Genomic DNA, 23,559 nt, shown 5'->3' with positions numbered 1-23,559 from the left:
TGCACTTATGGTTGAATTGCTAGCTGTGACAAAATGCAGTAATCGAACAAGATAAGCTTTCTTTGCCCCTTAACCACAATTCGGATGTTTCGCTTTTACCATCCAGTAAGAACTCAAAATAAGGATTCACATTTATTCTAGATGGCACTTGAGATTTTTAGTGGCATTTACATTAATGTTACAAAAAAATCTAATAAATGGAATGTTGCAGAATCTAATTTTTTAAATATATAATGCACTGGAATGCAAGCCAGACTGAACATGTCCTATAAATAGAACAATATTTCTTCTAATACTCTGACAAATTACGCATATTAAATGTACTTATTCACATTCTTTCACTGAATATAACCTTTGCTCAAATAAATCTGTGTGGTCAGTGGTAATATTTTACAAATGTGAGAAGTTACTTTTATCCTTGAGAAACAAAAGTTTTAGAAATTAAGTTCCATTTCTTCCAAAGTTACAATATAAATAGTAAAGAAGGAAATATTGCCCCTGAACTATTGGTTTTCAGGCCAGATATTCTTCTTCATCATTTTGAAAGTCATCATAAACCTTTACCATTCCTTTATTTTCCTATAGAAAAAATACTTTTCCCTGGCTAGAGTAGGACATAAGAATATTATGAATAAAATGGAGTTAACTGTACTCTAAATTCATTGATACATGTTTAAAATATTATTATTATTAGACACAATATTTTTATTGTTATTCCATTTTCTACTTTTATGGCACTTTTGAGTAAAACCAAAGGTCTGAGGAATTAGTATGGTTTTGAAAGATTGTCTGCAAATTTTAATTTTATTTAAAGAGGCAGGATGTTTTATTTTGAAGTACTAAAGAGGGACTCATAAAATTTCTTTCTAACCTCGTTTTTCTAGTTCTGAGTTTTGTGACCTTGGGCAAATCATTTCCTCATCTACAAATAAGGAGGAAAATTTATACCACCAAAGATCAAGTTAAATATAATGCATGTAGCAGTGTTTTGGAAATTATATAGTATGAGCTCCTGGAGGAAAAGGATTCTGTCTTGTTTTCTTCCTGAAACCCCAGGGCATGCTTGGTACATAACAGGTGCTCCATAATTATTTCTTGAATAAATTCATCAAATAAATTAAAAAATTACATATTAGTGTTGTATGGTAAAAGAGCATGAGCCTTTGATTTCTTGATTAAATATAAATGGAAATTCTAAAATAGTTTGAACATTTCTCAGTCCTAGGGTAATAAATGAATTATTTAAAGCTAGCCAAACTTGGGGCTCATGGGTGGCTCAGTCATTTAAGCTGCCAACCCTTGATTTTAGCTCAGGTCATGATTCCAGGGTTGTGAGATCAAGCCCTGCATCAGGTTCCACATGGAGCCTGCTTAAGATTATCTCCGGGTGCCTGGGTGGCTTAGTTGGTTAAGCGTCTGCCTTCGGCTCAGGTTATGATCCCAGGGTCCTGGGATCGAGCCCCGCATCGGGCTCCCTGCTCTGTGGGAAGCCTGCTTCTCCCTCTCCCACTCCCCCTGCTTGTGTTCCTTCTCTCGCTGTCTCTCTCTCTGTCAAATAAATAAGTAAAATATTAAAAAAAAAAAGATTCTCTCTCTCCCTTTCCCCCTCCCCCTCCCTCTCTAAAAAATAAATAAGTAAATAAATAAAGCTATCCGAACTATATCAATAAGTTCTTTTTAAGTAATATATCATTTATATTCTCCTAGCTATTTTTCACTGCAGAGCTGGAGGTAAACCGTTTGACTTAGTGTCTCATAAATTTTAAGGTCAAAATAAAGGTTCATCAAGATTGTGTTTATTCCCTTCCACCCTCATTTCCATGTCTAAATTCTGCCTTCAATCCAGCTCTGTAAGGACTTTGAGTACTTTTTTTTTTAAGATTTATTTATTTGAGAGAGAGAGAGATCAGGGGAGGGGCAGACGGAGAGGGAGAGAAAGTCTTTAGCAGACTCCCTGCTGAGTGCGCAGCCCCTTGTGGGTGCTTAACTGACTGAGCCACTCAGGTGCCCCAAGGACCACGAGTACTTTTGATTCCCATTCTCTCCAGTCTAGTTGCGTTTACCTCCCCTTTTTGCATGATCTTCCTTAATTTAAGCTGCTAGAATTTCTCTTTGTGGTTTATGATTTCTTAGATTTCCAGTTTTGTGTTGTTTACCTTCTTACTACAATGTAGCTTTACACAGAAACACCGTCTTTTTCTGTCTAAAGGTGAGGTCTGAAGCCTCTTTTATCTTCTTTGTCATTGGTTCCTTTTTCCTCATCCTTTGATCTTTGTCCTTAACACTCTAAATATCATTTTTTGTCTTATGAAGTATTACAATATAATTATACTTTTGGGGCACCTGGCTGGCTCAGTTGGTAGAGTGTGCAAGCCTTGATCTTTGGGTTGTAGGTTCAAGCCCCACGTTTATTACTTAAAATAATTGAAAAATCTTAATATGTATAATTATACTTTTGTTTAAAAACACAGTACAATGTTATTTGTATTATTTTTACTTGAAAAGTACAGGTTTTTTTCGTTTACAGAGGAAATGCTTATAAAAACAATAGTAACCATTATGAAGTATAGTAACCAAAACCTGAATGTTACCCACATTGCCCTGCCTCAGAAATGCCTATTGTTAATATTTTGGTGTAGGGGCACCTGGGTGGCTCAGTCATTTGAGCGTCCGACTCTTGATTTTGGCTCAGGTCATGATCTCAGGGTTGTGAGACTGAGCCCCACGTCAGGCTCCAGGCTCAGCACAGAGTCTGCTTGTCCCTCTCCCTCTGCTCCTACCCCTGCTTGCACTCTCTCTCTCCCTCTCTCAAATAAATAAATAAATAAAATATTTTTAAAAAAATAAAAATATTTTGGTGTATAATTACTCCATATTCCTTTCCCATGCATTTGCGTGTGTGTGTGTGTGTGTGTGTGTGTGCGCAAATGCATGGGAAGATTTTATGTGTGTATATATACAAAAATCAGGTTAAACTACATATACAGTTTTTCTCTTATTTATATATCTAAAATTCTATTTCAGTATTTATAGATCTACCCCCTCCTTTTACAACTCTATATTATTCCTTTGAATACATGTACCATAATTTATTTAAATATTTCCCCATCTATTGACATCTAGTTTGTTTGCAGATTTTCACTGTTATAAGCAAGGGTTAAGTAAATAGTCTTTACATTTACCTTAAGTTATGAGTGTTTTTCTGCAGGACAACTTTCTAGAAGTAAAATTAGATGTTATTTAATGTTTATTTAAAATGTGTATCCTTCCTTCTTTCTACAAACCTCTTCAAAAATAAAGTGTGACTAGGGTGCCTGGCTGGCTTACTTGGAAAAGCATGTGACTCTTGATCTCTGGGTTGTGGTTTGAGCCCCACGTCGGGTGTAGAGATTAATTAAATAAATTAAAACTTAAAAAAATAATAAAGTGTAGCTTAAGCAAAAGTGCGTTACTATTGTTTTAAGTGTAAATTAACCAGAAATAGTACTTAACTTTTTAATTCTCTTAATTTCTGATGCAGTATTTACCAGAAGAACTGCCTGATGATGGGGAAAGGGAGTGTAATGGTTTGAATTCTGATTCCAATACTCTAAACTATCTATATTGCCTAATATATTTAGATTGATAAGTTAATTTATAATTTAGTTGTATGATGAAATCAATTGAAGTAAATTGAAACTAAATCGTTATGTTGATCCCCTAGGGAGCAGTATACAAAAAATATTGCTGAACAGGAAAACCTTGGAAAGGTAAGAATGTATTATTTATTTTTTTAAGTGTATCTAATTCAGGCTTTCAGCACATGGTTTTGACATTGTCATTCTTTTTAAAGGTTATAGTACAGTTTTCAAAGGGAAATTGGATCTTTCTTAAACTCTTGCAAAGATGAAGACTCTTTAGGAATTTATGTGTGTGTGTATACAAAAGTGAAGGCATGTGGATTTTTAGAGAAAAATCTAGTTTTATTTAACAAGGGGTTTATGAGAAGGTTCTGGATAAGAAACAAAACTGCCACATGTAATGAATCAAGTTTTCAGATAATTCTCAGGTATCTCTTTATGAGATAAGTATAAATTTATTTTTTTAATAAACACAAAGCTCATTACTATGATCCAGACACTGTTCCATGCCCTTTACAAACATTGATTCATTTAACACACATAATCCAAAAACCTTCCTTGTCATATTCAGCTCCCTCCCTGCCAGTCTTATGAAAGCAGGAATATGTGATTAAGTCTTATTTTCTCAGTTCTCTGAGCCACTCCTAGTAGAAGAGGTGGTAGATAGTAAAGACCTTGACCATCGGGGCTTAAGTGACCCAATTCATTGATTATTTTAATTGGCTTCATAAAGCAACACATTTTGACAGTCATTTTAAAGACACCAGCTCTATCTTTATCTTTTTTTTAAATCTGTATTTATCAACAACTCAGGACCAGTGTCCTTATTTACATTTTCTTTTAATTTTTTTTTTTGAGAGAGAGTGCAAGTGGGGAAGGAGGGGCAGAGGGAGAAGGAGAGAGAGAGAATCTTAAGCAGGCTCCACATTCAGCACGGAGCCCAGTGTGGGGCTCAATCTCATGACCCTGAGATCATGACCTGAGCCAAAATCAAGAGTTGGACACCCAACCAACTAAGCCACCCAGGTACTCCTCCTTTTTTTTTTAAAGATTTATTTTTTTATTCTTGGGGGGGAGGGGCAGAGGGAGAGGGAGAAAGAGTCTTAAAACAGACTCCACACTGAATACAGAGCCCGATGCGGGGCTCAGTATCACGACCCTGAGATCACAGCCTGAGCCAAGACCAAGAGTCGGTTGCTCAACCGACTGTGCCATCCAAGCACCCCTTTATTTACATTTTCTAGTTTGAATTATTATTAAAAACATACATGTATCTATGCTTTTACATAAGTGCTGAATTAGCTCCCATAAACCTGTAAGTAATATTCTAAAGTTAAACTTCAGGGAAAAAGTGGTGTGGAAAACAATGGCATGATTATTTTTTTTCAAAGATTTTATTTATTTATTTGAGAGAGCAAGCGAGAGAGCATGAGCAGGGGGGAGAGGAAGAGGGAGAAGCAAACTCCCTGCTGAGGGACTCGATCCCAGGACCCTGGGATCATGACCTGAGCCAAAGGCAGACCCTTAACCAACTGGGCCACCCAGGTGCCCAACAATGGCATAATTATTAAATAGACTTTTGTAAAGTCTTTTGAAAAAGACTTAAAAACGAAAAAACGTATAAAGACATTTATTATGGAAAATTTCAAGCCTATATAAAAAGTAGAGGAAATAATGTAATGAATTCATGTGTAACCGTCACCCAACTTCAATAATTAAACTCATGACCACTCAGTTAAGCATCTGCCTTCAGCTCAGGTCATGTCCCAGGGTCCTGGGGTCGAGTCCCTCATCAGGCTCCCTGCTCAGCAGGGAGTCGGCTTCTCCCCCTCCCTTCACCCCTCCCCTGGCTTCACTCTCTCTCAAATAAATAAATAAATAAATAAACAAATGAAAGAAATCTTAAAAAAAAAATGAAAGGAAACCTTAAAGCTGATTCCTCCATTCTATCAGAGAAATTGTGAGTTCTGTGCACCTTCTTCCATTTATGGGATGATATGCCATACTGAAAAGGAAAAAAAGAAATAATTTCATGTTTGAAAGCATATATTTGAATCAAGCTGTAAACATTCACTAGAGATTTTGAGGTTTTAGGATTTAGTATGATTGTCAATAACTAGCTTTCATCCAAACATTTCATATGTTAGGTAATATATTTTTTCATATGAAAAACATTCCTCTATTTCTTTTATTTTGAAAAGTATGTGGATGGATGCTTTGTATAGAGAAATATTTATCAAACCTGAATCCTTTCAAAGACCCAAATGTAATTGCTAGATCTGAATAAAGATTATTCTTTCCCCTTCCCGTGTGGTGTTTTATTGCAGGATCTTTGCAAAAAGTGGTAGCAGCAGTCTGACAAGTATATTTCAGCAAAAGTAGCCATTGATGAGCTCATCCCCCAATTGTCAGTCTCTATCATTTAAGAAACAAAGTTCCTTAATCCTCTCATTGCTAGAGTAGATCTAAATTTTTTTTTCTTTCCAAATGCTCTTTCATTTTTTTAAATTTAAATTTAATTAACATATAATGTATTATTGATTTCAAAGGTGGAGGTCAGTGATTCATTCATCAGTCTTATATAACACCCAGTGCTCATTACATCACGTACCCTCCTTAATGTCTATCATCCAGTTACCCCATCCCCCTACCCCCCTCCCCTCCAGCAACCCTCAGTTTGTTTCCTATGATTAAGAGTCTTTTATGATTTGTCTCCGTCTCTGGTTTCCTCTTCTTTTATTTTTTCCTCTCTTCCCCTGTGATCCTCTGTTTTATTTCTTAAATTCCACATATCAGTGAGATGGAGTAGATCTAAATTTTTAAGGAAAACACCAAAACTTTAAAAGTGATGATAGCCTAAGCCTTCCAAACCAGCATAGACTGGACATCCACAGCCTTCCTCAGGCCAACCGGATTTCTGGAATTAAACCAACCTATAGTGCTACAATTCACACTACCATATACTAGAATTTGCCTTATCAAGTACTGTGGAATACTGTACTGAAAGTTATAACTCCCCTCACCCCCACTATATCACCTCCCCTTTAAAGAACAATGAAATCTGTGACAAGTATTCTCGTACATTACAACTATCAACAAAATAAAGCTATATCAAGTGACAGTGACATTAAAAATGAATGTTGGCAGTTGTATTCGTAAAGTTAAAGGTTTCAAACACATATGGTTATGAAGCACATTAAATTTAATATTTCTGACACAGTGCCCATATACTGTCGTTTTCTTTAAATAACGTATAGGTTGTTAGGATTTTTGACAAGGAAATTATTCCAATAATATAAGAAAATGTATAGTTAAGTAATACCTTAATCTTAAAATCATTCTAAGAACTCTTAAAATTCTTGATCTGACTTACTACTTTTGTTTTAATTCATGAGGATAAAAATATTTGTTGTAAGATAATTTAAGTTTTTACTTAAATTCCAGTTAGTTACCATACAGTGTAATATTAGTTTCAGATGGACAATACAGTGATTCAGCACTTCCATACAACACCCGGTGCTCATCACAAGGGCCCTCCTTAATCCCCATCACATCAACTATTCAGCGCATCCTCCCACCCACCTCCCCTCTGGTAACCATCAGTTTGTTCTCTACAGTTCAGAATCTGTTTCTTGCTTTGCCTCTCGCTCTCTTTTTTTTTTTTTTTTTTTTGTAACATAGACTTAAATAGATGTATTTGCTTTCCAGGTATTGTGTCAAAAATTTGCTAGTTATATTTAAATTCTATTTTCTTTTTGTTTAAGTTTTTTTTATTTTTTTGAGAGAGAGAGCACAAGCACAAGCAGGGTGGAGGAATAGAAGCAGACTCCTCACTGAGCAAGGATCCCTACACGGGGGCTCGATCCTAGGACCCCAGGTCACTAGGACCCCGGGATCATGACCTGAGCTGAAGGCAAACACTTAACTGACTGAGCCACCCAGGCACCCCTAAATTCTATTTTCTTAATTCTGCTTTGTTTCCTGTTGCTATTTGCTGTTAATTTTGCTTTCATTAGCCATAGCTGGGGAGGGCAGTCTTCAGTAAAGTGTTTTGAATCCAATCCTCAGCTTAGTTTAGCCTCTTATTTGGGCAAGTACCAATGACGAGCCTTCTCATTTGTGTCCTTAGATCAACTATTAGATCAGCTGTACACAACAGAGGAAAGGATGGGACATTTCTGTGTTATCTGTTTCCATGTCTTTGCTTATTTTTGTGTCCGTGGTGATTTCTCACACTAAGTGTCACTGGGTACATTTCTGTCACACTGTGTTTCCTGATGTGTGTACTGTCATCATCTCTGTTTCCCTCTGCCTACCTGCCTGCCTTCCTTTCCCTCTTCCTTCCTCTCATTATCTCTGACTTTCTGCTATGCCTCCTTTCAGTCACCCTTTCTGAATTTGCCCTAATACAGAACCAAAGTATACTTTTACAATGTATTGAAACATTTTCTTATTCCTGTTTATAATTTTAGAGTCTATGAGTAGAACAGTTTTGACAGATGGAATCATATAGGCTATTAGTCACAAAAACAATTCTGGGGGCACCTGGCTGACTTAGTTGGTAGAGCATGAGACTCTGAATCTTAGGGTTGTGAGTTCAAGCCCCACACTGGGCATGGAGCCTACTTAAAAATAAATAAAAATAAAAATAAGAACAATTCTGATAAGGATATGGCTTATTTAATAGTGTACTTTTTAAAAAATCAGAAAACCTTCTTCCTGAGGAATATATGCATACAATTTGATTTATTTGGGCACACATAGAGCACACACAGATTCAGGAAAGAATATAATATTTAATAATAATAATAATATATAACATATGATAGTTTATCAAGTATTTCCAGACCTATTATGTCATGTGAAAAAATAATCTTATGGGATGCCTGGGTGGCTCAGTCGACTAAGCAACTGCCTTCAGCTCAGGTCATGATCCCGGGGTCCTGGGATCAAGCCCTGAGTCGGACTCTGTGCTCAGCAGGGAATCTGCTTCTCCCTCTGCCTTACCCCCGTACTCATGCTCTCTCTCACTCGCTCATTCACGTTCTCTCTCTCGAATAAATCTTTAAAAATAATAATCATAAGGCAGATAATTTTATAATTATCCCCTTGTATTAGCCTTAATTGACAATTGAGAGAAGTGAGGTCCAGAGAAATTGTCTTACTTACAGCTAGTGACAAAGCCAAGTTTGAAACCAGTCTTCTGACTTCCAAAATCTGCATTCTTTTTTCCACACCATGATACTGTTCCATTTTCCTGATTCCCTTTATTTTTTCCCCTCCCTTTCTTTTATATTTTTCTATTCTTTTTAACTTCAAGCTTCCTACATCTATCATCAATTTAATTAACTTTTATCATCTTAGTTTTCATACATCTCAGAAGAACCTGGTTTCGTTAACTGTTATTCATCAGATGTACAAAAAGCAGACCGTGTTCCTCTGATGATAGCAAAAGAAGTAAATCCCTGCAACTGAGATTTAATCATTCTTGATTTTTTTTTTTTTATGGTAGAAACTCCGAGAAAAACAAAAAGCTGTACGAGAAAGTCATGGTCCAAATATGAAACAAGCAAAAATGTGGCGTGATTTCGAACAGTTGATGGAATGTAAGAAACAGTGCTTTCTGAAACAACAAAGCCAAACTCCCATGGGTCAGGTAATTCAGGAGGGCGGGGAGGACCGGCTGGTACTTTGAATCCATGTGCCATCGTTCAAGTTCGGGATTTTAGTTGATACTACTAGATGTAAGCCTAATCCCATAATGTATTTTTTTCTGGAAAGTGATTTGTACAACATTTTGCTTTCAGGTTAACCATTCCTATTAAGTTTCCTTGGAAGATAATGTTAAGGTAGATTTAGGTTTTGAAGCTTTTTAATATGAAAAACGGCTTTTATTGTTTTGCTTAGTTTAGAGATCAGTGGTGTCTTAGGAGTTTTATGAGACAGGCGGCTAAGTTTACTCTCTGTAAATGTAAACATGTCCATTAAAAAGCATGTAGTTTTTTAAAAATGTAATAACCCAATGGCTTAATGTTCTTCCTAATCTTTTTTTAACTTTAGAGGAATCTTTTAGGAACTAATATCTCTTGTTTTGAAGAAACATTTATCTGAAGTTCAGCAATTCCTACAGTTTCACTTCAGTTTCTCTTTCTTCTATAAAATTCAAGAAAATTTGCTATTTTGAATAACATATTTGTTCTGTCTGTATTATTTAAAGGCAAATAAAACTTGGTGCACATATGATGACTTTTTTAATTATGTAGCTGTGTCAAATTGTTATTCTTTAACTATTTGTGTTATGGTATTGTATTAAATTTAAGGATTATTACTTATTTTTACCTAAAATCTATTATAGTATTTAGGTCTTGGGGACTTTTATTTTAAATATAAAAAAGTAGTCCTAGAATATAGAAATTATCATATGCTAAAAAGCTACAGTAGGATTCCAAGTGAAATTCTAGGGTCCAAAGTGCTTCTAATTTCTGCTTCATTTGGACAGGGTACTTGAAGATTTCTTTGATTTTTCCTTAAAGAAAGATACTAAATTCATATGCTACCCTTTACTTCATTTCAGTTTCATTATACTTTTTTAAATGTCTTCCTTTAGGGGTGCCTAGGTGGTGCATTCGGTTAAGTGTCTGACTCTTGGTCAGGTCATGATCTCAGGGTCCTGAGATAGAGCCCCGCATCAGGCTCCACGCTCATCGCAGAGTCTTCTTGAGACTTCCTCTCCCTCTGCCCCTCTGCTGTGCTCTAGCTTTCTCTCTCTCTCTCTCTCTAAAATAAATAAATCTTTAAAAAAATGTCTTCCCTTTAGATTTGAAAACTCAGATTTCAAATTATTAGCATGTCCATCTTGGGTTAGTTCTCTGTAGCTATCCTGGGGATGGCAGTGAGCAGCAAAGAACATTTCAATGAAGAAAGTTATTTCTACCCTGTACAAAACATGCAAACTTGATTATGGCTTTGGATCTCTTTGTTTCCAAGTGTGTTCTACTCTTACTTTTTGTTTGAAAGCTTTTTCCTTGGTAATCAGATAAACTTACCAACCTTGGTGACTCTAGGAGCTATTGCAAGAAAAGATGGGATCCATCAGAGCAAGAAAGAACTTACCAAGAAGGTATGGAAAGAAATTTCTTTTAATAAATTTCAAGGAAAAAAAGAAGCATTTTAATATTATTATGTGGTTTCAATCTGGTCCTTAGCTTACTTTAGCCTCTTATTTGGGAAAGTATCAGCTACCAGAATTCTCATTTGTGCCTTTAGATCAACAGCTAGATCCACCAGATACTAAACAAGGAAAGGCTGTGTTTCGGTGTGGAAACAAACCTTTCTTAATTCAATAAATCAGTTTTTGAACATTGAGGTAGATGTATTTGTTCAGTGTTGGCTACTGGCTTGTTATTTTTAAGCCAGTGGCAAGTGATGTTGCTTTAGCCAGAGTATGAATTCCTTTGCAAATATTTGAGAAAGACTAGATGTCCATCACAGAAACGAAACAGCATTTTATTCCCCTAAGGAAAGTCAGCTTGTAAGATTATTAAGCTTGGTGATTAATTTTTTTAGCCTTCACTATCCTTGGTGCTCTTCTCTTAATTTTAAAAATTGTTAACAACAGATACTCCAAGGAATGCTTATAATTCTGATTTGATTATTGCTTGCCATCTTTATTCCACACAGAAGGAATATGTGGATTAAACACTAGGCAGCTCCAGAATTACTTTATTAACTGAAGCAGAACATCATTATTACTTCAAGAAAAGCAAATTGAAAAAAAAAACCCTAAAAGTACAAAGTTATTTATAGTTTTTATGTAACATTGGACATTTAGTAATGCATCTTAATGGGTTTTATACAGTGACTTTCCACTCATTTTGTGATTTGATTGGAACATTAAAAAGCTTTGACTAACTCTGACGGTTTTGACACCTGATACTTATAGGAGAGCTTATTACATTTTTCCTTCACGATTGATACTCTAGCTGGCTAATTGATGAGAGTACTTAATCATTTTGGAAAATAATCTGTCTTCCACATGATGGCCCAAATAAAGAAGAAAAATGTAGCCTGTGAAATCTGCTTTTGCGTTCATGGATTTGCTCCTCCTAGGACTCGGTGTTGCCAACTGTTGCATGGGACTGACTGTATAAACTGTAAATTTCAAAAGGCTACTGCTTATCTTGCTTTCTATATTAGTTCAGGAAATAATCCAACTCTAAAGGTTGTCCTTTAAGAACAATCTTATAATAGGATAATGTCCTTTCTGTTATAAGTCTGTTAACATCTAAATCCAAGATCATGTATTTTTCCGGTCCAGAGAGTGTACCAGAAGGGTCTTAGAACATTATTCAAAGGCTTGTGGAAATCAAACCAGATCTCAGGAGATTACAGAACACTTAACTTTCTTCTTTAGATTAATACTTTCTGTTATTTTGCTTTAGTTCAATAGGCAGCAATAGTAAAAGAAACCATTTCATTAAACTGTCAAATCCAAATGTATCATTCTGCCTTATTAGTTTATATAACATATATAAATTTTCTGGAAAATTTTAAGCTCTGTGCATTTTCCAAGTATGATTATTTCTTAACTTTTTAGGCTAAGATGATACAGAGCACTTTTTGGTAATTGGAGTAAAAAGAAGAGACTGAATATGTTGCTCAACTAAAAATGTATAAATTTGCTGAATTCTTCTGAATTGAATTTGAAAATATGCACAAATGGATAACTTGCCAAAGCTGCCTTTACAACGGCAAAATCCAGTTTGTATTGAAAAATGATTTCCTATGGAGATGTGTATCTTACAGAAACCTCCTTGTCATACACAGGCATTTACCCTACATTAGTGACTAATGAGCATGAATCAAAGGCTTGTTTCTACAAATGGTTCTAGGCGCTTACATCATTCCTCTTGTTTGGCAGGAAGGAGTGCTTAGCCCTAGGGAGTGGGTAAGTAAGCAGCCTGACGATTAACTTCCATTAAACCTGGTTATTTCAATATATTCAACCATTGTTGTAGTGAAAGTAAGATCTAAATTGTGCATGCAACGAATACTTTTTTAAACAATCTGTGGCAGCCAGAAGATTCTTTTCTTAAAGTTGCACTTTTATGGGCGCCTGGGTGGCTCAGTTGGTTAAGCGACTGCCTTCGGCTCAGGTCATGATCCTGGAGTTCCAGGATCAAGTCCTGCATCGGGCTCCCTGCTCAGCAGGGAGTCTGCTTCTCCCTCGGACCCTCCCTCCTCTCATGTGCTCTCCCTCTCTCATTCTCTCTCTCAAATAAATAAATAAAATCTTTAAAAAAAAATAAAGTTGCACTTTTATTAAATATGTAATTGTTTCTCTACCCAGAAGGAGCTACTGGCTTAGCTCCTCCTCCCTTTCCTTTTAATGAAAACAGTTTAATTAGAGCCATTTAGCGTATGGCAGCCAGGCATGAGGTAAGCATTTTGTCCAGGAAAGATAGAGATCATTCGGTTATCTGTATACTTTCAATCTTTGACTCTCCCGTCTTAAGACAATATAAAAAAGAAAAAGTTGGCTGTAACTGTCATTCAGTCCCATCCCATCCTTGCAAAAGAAATCAAAAACTAAAACACAGAATCCAAACAAGTGTTTTTTTAAAAGACTTGGACGAACATATGCTTTCTGCTCCCAGGCTCCCTCTTTTGGCAAACTGGAAGTACTTTCTCGGCGGATAGTTCACAATTTCCTCTTGAATTGCCGAGAGCCTTGAGTCACCAAACTCGGTTTACTGCTATGGAAATTCACTATTCAGAAAGAACACAGGAGGAAATTAAAGATTTCTGTTTTTCAGTGGAAGTATTCATTTCCACCTCCATCGAGAGTGTCCCAGCAGGGTCCTGGCAGGGCTGCTGCTTTGCCCTGCCCGCGGTAACTGGGTAAATAGCCATTGCATTTTGGAGCTGGAAAGGAACCTCAGAATGATTCGGGTGATCAGTTATTAAATTGGGACCTTTGAGAGCTCTGTTTCAGCCTCTCAACAGTGCAGAAATCAGCGCTTGGAGCAAATCACTTCCCAGCCTCCGTGGAGTAACCGCAATGCGGCTCACGAGGGAGCTTGTTTCATTGTTAAAGAGCACCACTGATTAGTTTCTGGGTTCTAGAAATGAAGCAAACTTACAGAGGGAGGGCATTTTTTTTAGAAACAGCAGTTAGGCAAAGCAAGACTGAACCAGTTTTACTCCCTGAAGCTTTGTAATCATAATCATTATTGAGCACTTAGTATGGACCAGATACTGTCCTAGGTACTTCATGTGTCTGAACTAATATACCTCTCACAATAACCCCAGGAGGTAAATACTGTTATCCCCACTTAATAGATGAGGAAACAGGCACAGATAGGTTTCCACGGTATTACACAGCTAATAACTGTGGGCAGAGCCAGTGCCCAAAGCCAGGACTCTTCACTCCTGTGCTGTATGAACTACAGTGTGACCCATGTATATACTGGTTGTATATATGCAGACAGGCTGATATCCATTTAATGAACTATAATATGTGTGAAATTATAGTTCTTTTTTAAAAATGTGTTCACTCACTGTACCCAAGGGGGAAAAAAACTTTAGTAAATGAGTAAAAATGAACTCTACCATCTAGATATGGGGATTATGCTAAAAATGAATATCAAGTAAATACATAAAAGAAAGAAGTAATAGTTTTAGACACAGAACAAATGCAAGCTTTATAGGTTATAATTTAAATATTTCTCTGTAAAAGTGTTAAAATCATATATGTCTTTTGTTGCTGGACATGTAGATAGATTCCAATTTTTTATTTTACATGCTGCAGTGGAACTTAAAAATTGAAATACCATGCAGTACTTAAAATTTGAAATACAGTACAATATTAAGCAAAACCACTAAGTTTATTTAATTTGGTCAAATCCAGAATCCATTGAATTGTTTTATAGACATTTCTTGCCTTCCTCTTTGAAAATGCCAAGGCTAAATGAAATAAGTTAGCAAGATATTATTTGATTAATTGGAGAATGAAATTGTAAATTCATCATTTATTTGCAAATATTTATTGAATATCTTCTGTGTGCCTGACATTGTGCTAAGTGCTAAAATATACAGTGAATGTGACCTGGTTTTTGTTTTCAAAGAGCTCATAGACTAGAAGACTCTAATATTATGTAGCAAAAATTAAAGTTCTTTTATGTATAAAAAGAACTAGGAGCTCAGAGGAAGAAGCAATTCTGACATGGGGGACTGAAAAGACTAATGGAAGAGGTAGGACTTGAGCTGGGTTTGTAAGAAGGAGTTAAGATTTTGATAGCCGTGGGAAAGGAGGAAGACATAAAGGCATTTAAGAACACAGCATGCTCAGGAAATGACAAGAAGTCTAGAATGGCTCAGAAAGTTACCCAGATACATGAGGGAGAGGAAGGAGCTCCTATCATGTGCCAAGTCTTGTGCTCTGTAATTTGATGTGCTAGGCACTCAGCTAAACTCTATGAAAAGGTACAGTAAGTGTATAAAACATGGCCCCGTCATTAACAGGACTAACAATAAATTGAACAGTAGCAAACATCAAAACCTAATAATCAAGTGCTAAATTTTGTGGTGCTATCAAAATTCAATCACAACAGAGATCTAGAGAAGACTAAAGGGTCAAAGTGGAGTCCAGGAAGTCTTGTCCAAGAAGGAGTAATGATTGGGGCCTGGAAAGATGAAGATTTGGACAGGTGAATGGGAGAGTGTGAGAGGGCCTCAGGGATGAAACCAGCAGGTGCTCATTGGTCTTTTCCTACATCTAGCTCTGTATCAAACGCATCAAGCAGGAAAAGGCATGGCCTCCCCCTTCAGGGAACTTGAAGTCTTAGTTACCAAGATGAGAAATGTAACCAATAATTGAAGCAGTTTTCAGCACTGGATTATCCAGTGGGCAAATTGATACAGTCTGAATTTTCTGCAAGTGTTTAATATTTCAGAGATCAAAGAAGTTTTCGTTAGAAAAATTAGAATTAGGGGTGCCTGGGTGGCTCAGTTGGTTAAGCATCTACCTTCAGCTCAGGGATTGAGCCCTACAACAGGCTCCCTGCTCAGTGGGGAACCTGCTTCTCTCTCGCCTTCCGGCACTCCCCCGCTTGTGCCCTCTTGCTCACTCTTTAAAAAATAATAAGGAAAGAAGAAAAATCAGAACTATTGGATTTCCTTGCACTCTCCTCAGGGTTTAGGGTCTCTAAAAGTTTCAATGCAGCTTTTTGGAATGGGATCAAGAGTTAACAGATCTAGGGGCCCCTGGGTGGCTCAGTCGTTAAGCATCAGCCTTCGGCTCAGGTCATGATCCCGGGGTCCTGGGATCCAGCTCCACATCGGGCTCCGTGCTCGGCGGGGGGCCTGCTTCTCCCTCTCCCACTCCCTCTGCTTGTGTTCCTGCTCTTGCTATCTCTCTCTGTGTCAAATAAATAAATAAAATATTTTTTTTTTTAAAAAGAGTTAACATCTAAGGGCAAAAGGAAAAAACACTTTGGGCTGGAACAATTTGGGCAGGCTGGAGATGCAGGTACAAGTTAAAACCCTTCTGCACACAAAGGTCAGAATGTGGCTCAGGGAGAAAGCAAGAACTCCGTGGGGAAGACGGAGCCCTGAGAAAGGAATGCCCTCAAGTAAGTACTAGCCAGGCAAGACTGGAGGAAATCAGGAATAATTTGGAGATAGAAACCAAATTGCTGAAGGTTTTGAGGTGGTGCAATTGCAAGTCATGTCCATTTGGTGAATGATAATCGGGAGTTGTTAATATCCCTGCTGCTCCTTGGACACTTGAGGAAATGAGAGACTCACTACATTGTAGAGAATGGAAGATGATCACTGCCACAGGAGACTACAAACATAATACTAAGTTTGTTTTTTTCATGACAGAGGAGAGGCAATTAGCCAGTTTTTTTATTTCTTTGCATATAGGGGGATAATTTTTTACACTAACTCAAAGTTTCAGCATCTTATTATTTGATTCAGGTTACAACTCTGTGTCATCTCTATCACTACTTTTTCGTTCCATGTAACATTTTCAGATGTGTGAAAAAGATTTGATAATTCCAAGGAATTGAGCTTAGAAACAGTAATATTTAAGAGTTATACTTCTGTTGAGAGACATTTTTATAAGTTTATATGATTTTCTATATATTAAAAAATGTGAGAGAAAATTCAGAACTGGTGTTTAACCGTGCTTGATTTCTTTTTCTTGAGAGTAGGAAAAAGAACTCCTTTTTGTTGTGGTTAATTGCCAAGTCACCAAGGAGAGCCTCCACGCTTGAAGAGACCCACTTGCTAGTGACTTGGCAGTGTCAAACAAATGTTCAACTTTTATTCTGACACTTCTTGAAGAATTTGATTGAAACTATATATGTCCAGATAACACTCAGCAAAGTGCCCTTCTTGCATTTGTTTCAAGATATATTTGGAAACAAGAGAGATGACCTTGGATGCAGCTGCTTTTCCAATTTAGGACTTCTCTCTGGGTCTACTGAATAATATTTCCCAACATTGAAAATTCAAAGGATGGAAAAACATTTTGGTTACTATATCCCATAAGTCCTATGATGGAGGATTTTTCCCCCCAGCAATATGTTCTGCCTCTAAAAGAATGATATATTTAGACCACAAACTCTATGTTAGCTTTCTAACCATCTATTTCAAAATACATTTAGGAACACATTTGCTTTTCATCAGAGCGCCTTTTTGTAACCTAAATTTGAGCTGTCCTTGCTTTTTAAAATATTTCAGCATCTGAGAAATAAAAAATAATGAGCAGTTAACCCTTCACCTTTGCTTTCTGGCATTCAAAATTTGTTCCGAGGCCAGGGTTCATTGTAGCTTGATGTAAGATCTAAAAGAAGACTAGGGAGGCTCTGACATCCCCGGCTAAGGTTATTGCCACCTGTCCAGATGGCAGTACAAGTCCTGCTAGTCTAACCTCAAGCCTGAAAGCCAAGGTTAGCTCCCAGTTGTATCTACATTTAGCCCACGGAGATGGATGGTTTTAGCTGTCATTAAAGTGACGTTCTTTCAGTTACCATTATGCATATTTTGGAGGTTTAAGCAGTTCCATTTTTAATTTGTTGTCACAGTCACAGGACAAGACTTAGGTAACCTGTTTGATAAAGCAATTTTACTTTTAAGCAAATAAGTAACTAAGAATTTAGAGTCTGGTCATTGTTCTGCACGGCATGTCACCAGAGACAGTAACATTTTCTATTTTCCTATGGTTTCCAAAGATGTAGTGAATCAGAGCATTTATAGAGATGATTACGTTGGTAGCAACAGTCTCCAGCATATGCAGTACATTAATTCCCAGTAAAATGTGTCAGACACGTGCATACACACATGCACATGCAGACACAGAAAAACACCATATTATAATACTTCAAAGGATAGCTTATTCTCAAGGATTCCTTGTTGCTTGATTTGGAATCAAATCAATTACATCAACTGTTAGCTACAAGGTGAGTGATTTTGAATAGTCAACAGATTTTTAAAACTATCACCACTTAAGGTACTTTTAATGATGATCCATCCCCTCAGATAACAGTCTGATCTTAAATTTTTAATTGTTATCAATTATTGCCCCAGCCTTTCTTTGCACTTTCCTAATTCAAAAACTGGTGACTTTTATTTTTAATCTGACATTTACTCCTTTATAAGAACAGACTTTCCATGGTGTACCTATCTTGTGTACATTTCCATTATTTTGTTGATGTTGAGCTAGAGTAATTGCTGTAGTCACTGCACAGCCCTAATTAAATAAGAGTTAACAGTACCCAAACTAATAGATTTTGTGGGCTAAGCATAAAGTTTGCTTTTACTGGTGCCAGAGACTCCTCCAACTGCACAACTTTTGAACTGTGCTTTTTAAAGATACAAAAAAGGAAAATAAGATGATACCTACAAAATGTTCCCAAGATCTGTAGTGCTCAAAGAAGATTTTAATGAGGGAAAAGTCTCAAAGGAACGGTAGTTTTATTTTAAGTAATACAGGGATTAAATGTGAGTTTTGTGGAATGCTTTTATAAAACATTATCTTTCAAATGTATGTTTTTCATCCTTCTTCTAAAAACATATATAAAGCTTTGAGCCAAAAAGAATATTCCTGCATGGATTGTGCTGATTAAGTTTGTCAGGACGTTTTAGGAGCCCTTTTCTCTCTATCCAGCTCTGCTTATATTCTCAGATACTCTTAACCAAATCAGAGCATTATTGATGTTCAGTTAAGTATTTATTGCTTGGGAATTAGTATCTTGCTGTCAGCCTTCCTAACACAGAAGAGATTTCTAGCAACTACAAAGTGAATGTATTTTTCTAAACTCTTTTTATCTGTGTCTTCCATAGATGGAATTCATATCCAGATGTCTGCAGATTTATATAGAATCTGGTTTATCCAAATATTTGCAGTACCATCAAATCAAGAGTTTCTTTATTTCCTTATCATGCCCAAATATCTTACCTTGATCTTTTTGTTACAAAATCCAGATATGTTTATTTCACGAAGGCAGATCTAATATGTTCCTGGTTCAAACTCATTTTAGCATCTGTCTTTTTTTCTGTCCCTGACACTCTCCAACTTTTTTTGTTCTCATATTTTTTTTCTTCTTGTTTATGTGTATCATTCATTCCATTACTATTTACACTTTCTCTGATTGTATCTCACATATTCTCTTGCCACTTAATAAGTTCACTTTTGGAGCATCTTCCGATTTCTTTTTTTTTTTTTTTGAGGCATATTTGGTATATAACATTATATGAGTTTCAGGTGAACAACATAATTAATCATCTGTGTACACTGATGATTATACAACTCTGATGATGGTACAGCTCTGTGAATATATTAAGAAACATTGAATGTGTGAATACACTAAAAACCACTTTAAATTAGTGAATTGTGTGGTATGTGAACTATGCCCCCAATAAAACTGCTAAAAATAAAAATATAGCTCAATGTAACAAGTCAAATAATGTCAAACAGTATTAGTTTAAAAAAATAAAAAGCCCTCAGCAACCTCAGTCTTCTCACTTCTCTGAGGCATTTCCAAAGCTAAATTTTGGAATATTCTTCCAGACGTTTTCATTGTACACAAAGGGGGTTATAGTCATATTCACTGTTCTGCAACTTGCTTTTTGCACTGAATAGTCTTTGCACTCTTATGCAAGTGTATCTGTCAGGAAGAAAAAAAAAACCTGAGAAGTAGCATTATTGTATTCAGAGGTATGTGCATTTAAATTTTTCATAGATAGATATTGCCAAATTACTCTCCAAAAAGCTGGTGATAATTTGTAATCCCTTAGGTTGTGTATGACAGAGTGTAGTTTGCCGTTCCCTTGCCTAAGCTAGGTGACTATACTAGTCAGTATGATAGGTCTAAAGAATTATTTTAATTTGTAGTTTTAAAGTTATGAGTGAAAAAATTATGAGTGCAGTTAATTTTTTATGGCTTACTTTTAATTGATTATGTGATATTTTCTCTAACTGAAAAGTCCATAATGTTAATTGTAGAATTTTGAATAATTAAAATCATGTATAATCCCACCACCCAGAGATTATCACCACTTAAAATTTTACTTCTAGTCTTCTATGAAATTTATCTTGTGATTTTTATTTTATTTTATTTTTAGCAAATAATGAGGATTGGTAGGGGAACTTATTTTTATATTTAAAATACTCAGTTTACAAAAGGAGGTTATAATTCAGCTACTTAGAATATTGCTTTGAGCTCTTTTAATCAAGGTGCTATATAAATATTCAGTAGACTGAGCTCCCCTGTGCCAAGCTTTTGGGATCAGCTAGTGGAAAAATCATTAGCATTCTTTCCTTGACACTATACTGCCACTACCAGGGCTCAAACTGGATGAGATTTCCTGGGAGCCAGCAGGTCTTTTAGTAAAGGAGATGGAGCTCTACAATCTTTTAATGGCATGGAAGATAGAGGAATCCTGTACCTTAAAAAACAAACACATTTTGTAATGCATGTTTATGTATGTGCCCACATGTATAATCATTATTCTCACTCACACACACAAAGCGAGATGAGATGAGATTAGTGAGTCAAGACAGGAACATGTAGAAAGAGTGCTGGACACCTGGGGAACAGTAAAATGATTAGCATACGAGGTCAGCCATTCAGAGACACAAGTCCTGTATGGTAATCGTATGTTTCCTTACCTGATTCTCCTTTGGACTGGAAGAGCATGGAATGCAGGATGGGTTTCTGTTCACAGTTATATTCCCTGTGCCTAGTTAGGCACACAGGCAACTTTGATCAGTAAAGAATGAATGAATAGAAGTGAAAGACTGTGACCTTGAATAAATCACTTAATTGCTTTGGGCCTCAGTTTCTTTCTCTGACAGCTTCAAAGAATTATCAAAAGGATAAAATAAGGTAATGTATGAAGGTGGTGGGTCAGACTAGCAGTCCCCTCCAAGCTGACTGTCTCCTCTTTATTTTTACAGAGCCAAATACAGTTGCCATTCAGACCCTCCTCAAGGAGGCCCTACTGTAGCAACTGCCCAAGTATCATCCTCTTGGTTAACCAGACAGAGAGCAAAGTAAATACAATGTGCCGCTTTATAATTAGAAATAATTGCCAGTAGGACCTGGAGACTTTGCCATCTTAACCACTGCCTCATTCTCAGTAGTTAAGGGTATCTGATGTAAATCTAACACTAGAACTCCCACCAGGCTTTGGGTAGAGTTATAGAATATTTAACATGCTTAGAATTGCATCCGTATGATGATTGTTTAAAAGCAGAGATGATAACTCAGGAAGGCATATGGTACAGGTTTAGAATAGTTGGTAGCTATTCTCAGACTTGACCTATTGTACATGATTGTAAATGAACGCCTGTCCTTTATGGCTTATCTTGTATCAAATTGTCAGAGGCCGTTCCAAGCAATGATTACATTTCAGAGTTAATGTAAAGAAATTTTAAAAATTCTATGAAAGATTTTGTGATTTACTCAAGATAGATTCTATGACCTTTTAAGTTTGTTGAAAGAGGAAGCTAGTGTGTTGTAAAACCAGTTAAAATAAGAATAAACTTGGAAATATAAAATAGCATCAGCTCATAGACCTTAGGGAAGATAACTAATGGTCCAGGCCCTAAAATTCCAATTTATTTAGAAATAAGTTTTTGTAAAAACTTGATATAAATAGAAATATTTTTCAGTCCAGTCCTCTTTAATGAAATGCCATAAAAATAAAAGACTAGCACATAAACTTTCCTTTTTTTTTTTCTATTTGTAACCAAAAGCATTGCATAATCAGGCAGGAACCAGGAAATAAAAATAATCACAAAATTAAACCAAGTGATCTGTTTTCATTACTCCAGCAGGAGTAAAAAGTGAATATAAACACAGCCAGCAAGTTCCTTTATCAAATTCGAAAATTCTTTCCTTGTCAGTCATTCCTGAACAACAGAATAAAAATGAAATTTTTATTAAGGCTTTTAACTCTACACTGTCTTAAAAAATTTTTTTTAATTGTGGTAAAAAACACATAACCTAAAATTTACCATATTAACCATCTTTAAATGTTCAATAGTGTTAAGTATATTCACACTGGTGTACAGTAGACCTCCATAATGTGTTCATGTTGCAAAACTGAAACTCTGTATCCATTAAACAACTCTCCATTCCCCTTCCCCATGGCAACCACCATTCCACCTTAGGTCTGTGAGTTCAAGTACTCTAGGTTACCCACATAAGTGGAATCCTAGAGGATTTATCTTTTTGTGACTGGTTTATTTCACTGATCAAGACGTCCTCAGGGTTCACCCACACTATGGCATGTGACAGGATTTCCTTCAAGACTGAACACTGTCCTTTTTAATATCATTTTTATGGCACAGTCTATTCTACCCTTAAACATCTTTGCAGGTATTGTCTGTTTTAATGTTCCAGAACATGACTAAATACAGAATGATGAGAAGCAAGGTGAAATGTACACTTGACCTTCCGAATTCTCCTGTCAAGAAATCAGAGGAGGTTACTCAATGATTATACACTGTAGGAGTTCCTCAGAATGAGAAAAACTATTTGATGCTAAATTAACAGTCAAGACTCTAAAGACCTTTTTGCCAGCCCTTTGTATTGATGGTTTTTAGTTGTTTATTCCTAGAAATGCATTTGACCTATTACAACTTTTTTTTTTTTTTTAAGTTCCTGCTAATCTATCTCTGCTGCTGGGTTATTTTTTTCCTTCAAGCCTGCAGACATTCTCTCCAAATTCTTCAGACTGAGTTAGCTGTGTTCCTGTTTGTGAATAACCCTCTCGGATTCTGTCATAGCGACGGCCTCATGTTCCACAGTTTGTTAAGAGAATGCAATTGCCAACTGTAGGTACTGTTAGGTCACAGAACCTAACAGGAGTGAGTTTTGAAAAGAAGCAGAGCTCATTCATTTTCAGTCTTCCTACCTTAATTTTTGAACAGCTTTGTTGCTATAATTCACATACATACACATTCACAAATTTAAAAATTCAGTGGTTTTTAGTATAGTCCCTAAGTTGCACAACCATCCCTACATTCACTTTGAGAACATTTCACCACCCCCAAAGGAAAGGCTGTATCCATTAGCAGTCACTCCCCATTCCTCCCAGACCCCCCAGCCCCCAGCAACCACTAATCTACTCTCTACAGATTTGCCTATTCTGAAATCTCATATAAATGGAACTGTACAGTATGTGGTCTGGCTTCTTAGCATAATGTTTTCAAGGTCATCCATGTAATATAATGTATCATTACTTTGTCCCCCTTTCTTTTTAATTGTGGAAAAATACACATAACATAAAATACACCATCTTAATCATTTTTAAGTGTACATTTCAGTGTTATAAGTACATTCTCATTGTAGTGCAGGCAATCTCCAGAACTCTCTTCATCTTGTAAAACTAAACTCTATTCCCATTAAACAACAGTTTCCCA

The 23,559-nt window shown here is 36.2% G+C and overlaps 1 protein-coding gene across 10 annotated transcripts in view; it reads left to right on the top strand.

Annotated features, from left to right (window-relative positions):
- Positions 1-21,895, top strand: part of IFT81 (intraflagellar transport 81) — a 188,960-nt gene extending 167,065 nt beyond the window's left edge. For 5 of the 10 annotated variants that reach the window (XM_073881141.1, XM_073881140.1, XM_073881139.1 and 2 more), the window contains 3 exons: positions 3,704-3,749; positions 9,133-9,276; positions 21,088-21,895. In XM_073881141.1, the coding sequence (XP_073737242.1) occupies positions 3,704-3,749; positions 9,133-9,276; positions 21,088-21,228 (331 nt within the window). In that variant the 3' untranslated portion in view covers positions 21,229-21,895. Of the gene's footprint in view, positions 1-3,703; positions 3,750-9,132; positions 9,277-9,680; positions 9,861-21,087 lie in introns of those variants that run through there. The other 5 variants (XM_073881138.1, XM_073881137.1, XM_073881136.1 and 2 more) reach the window with 3 other exon arrangements.
- The last annotated feature ends 1,664 nt before the right edge of the window (positions 21,896-23,559 follow it).

The sequence above is a fragment of the Callorhinus ursinus genome, unplaced genomic scaffold, assembly GCF_003265705.2.
Source record: "Callorhinus ursinus isolate GAN/ISIS: 27379988/994484 unplaced genomic scaffold, GSC_fseal_2.0 scaffold41, whole genome shotgun sequence".
NCBI classification, from domain to species: domain Eukaryota; kingdom Metazoa; phylum Chordata; class Mammalia; order Carnivora; family Otariidae; genus Callorhinus; species Callorhinus ursinus.
The sequence above is the reverse complement of the archived record's forward strand: the minus strand, read 5'-3'. Positions and strand labels throughout refer to the sequence as shown.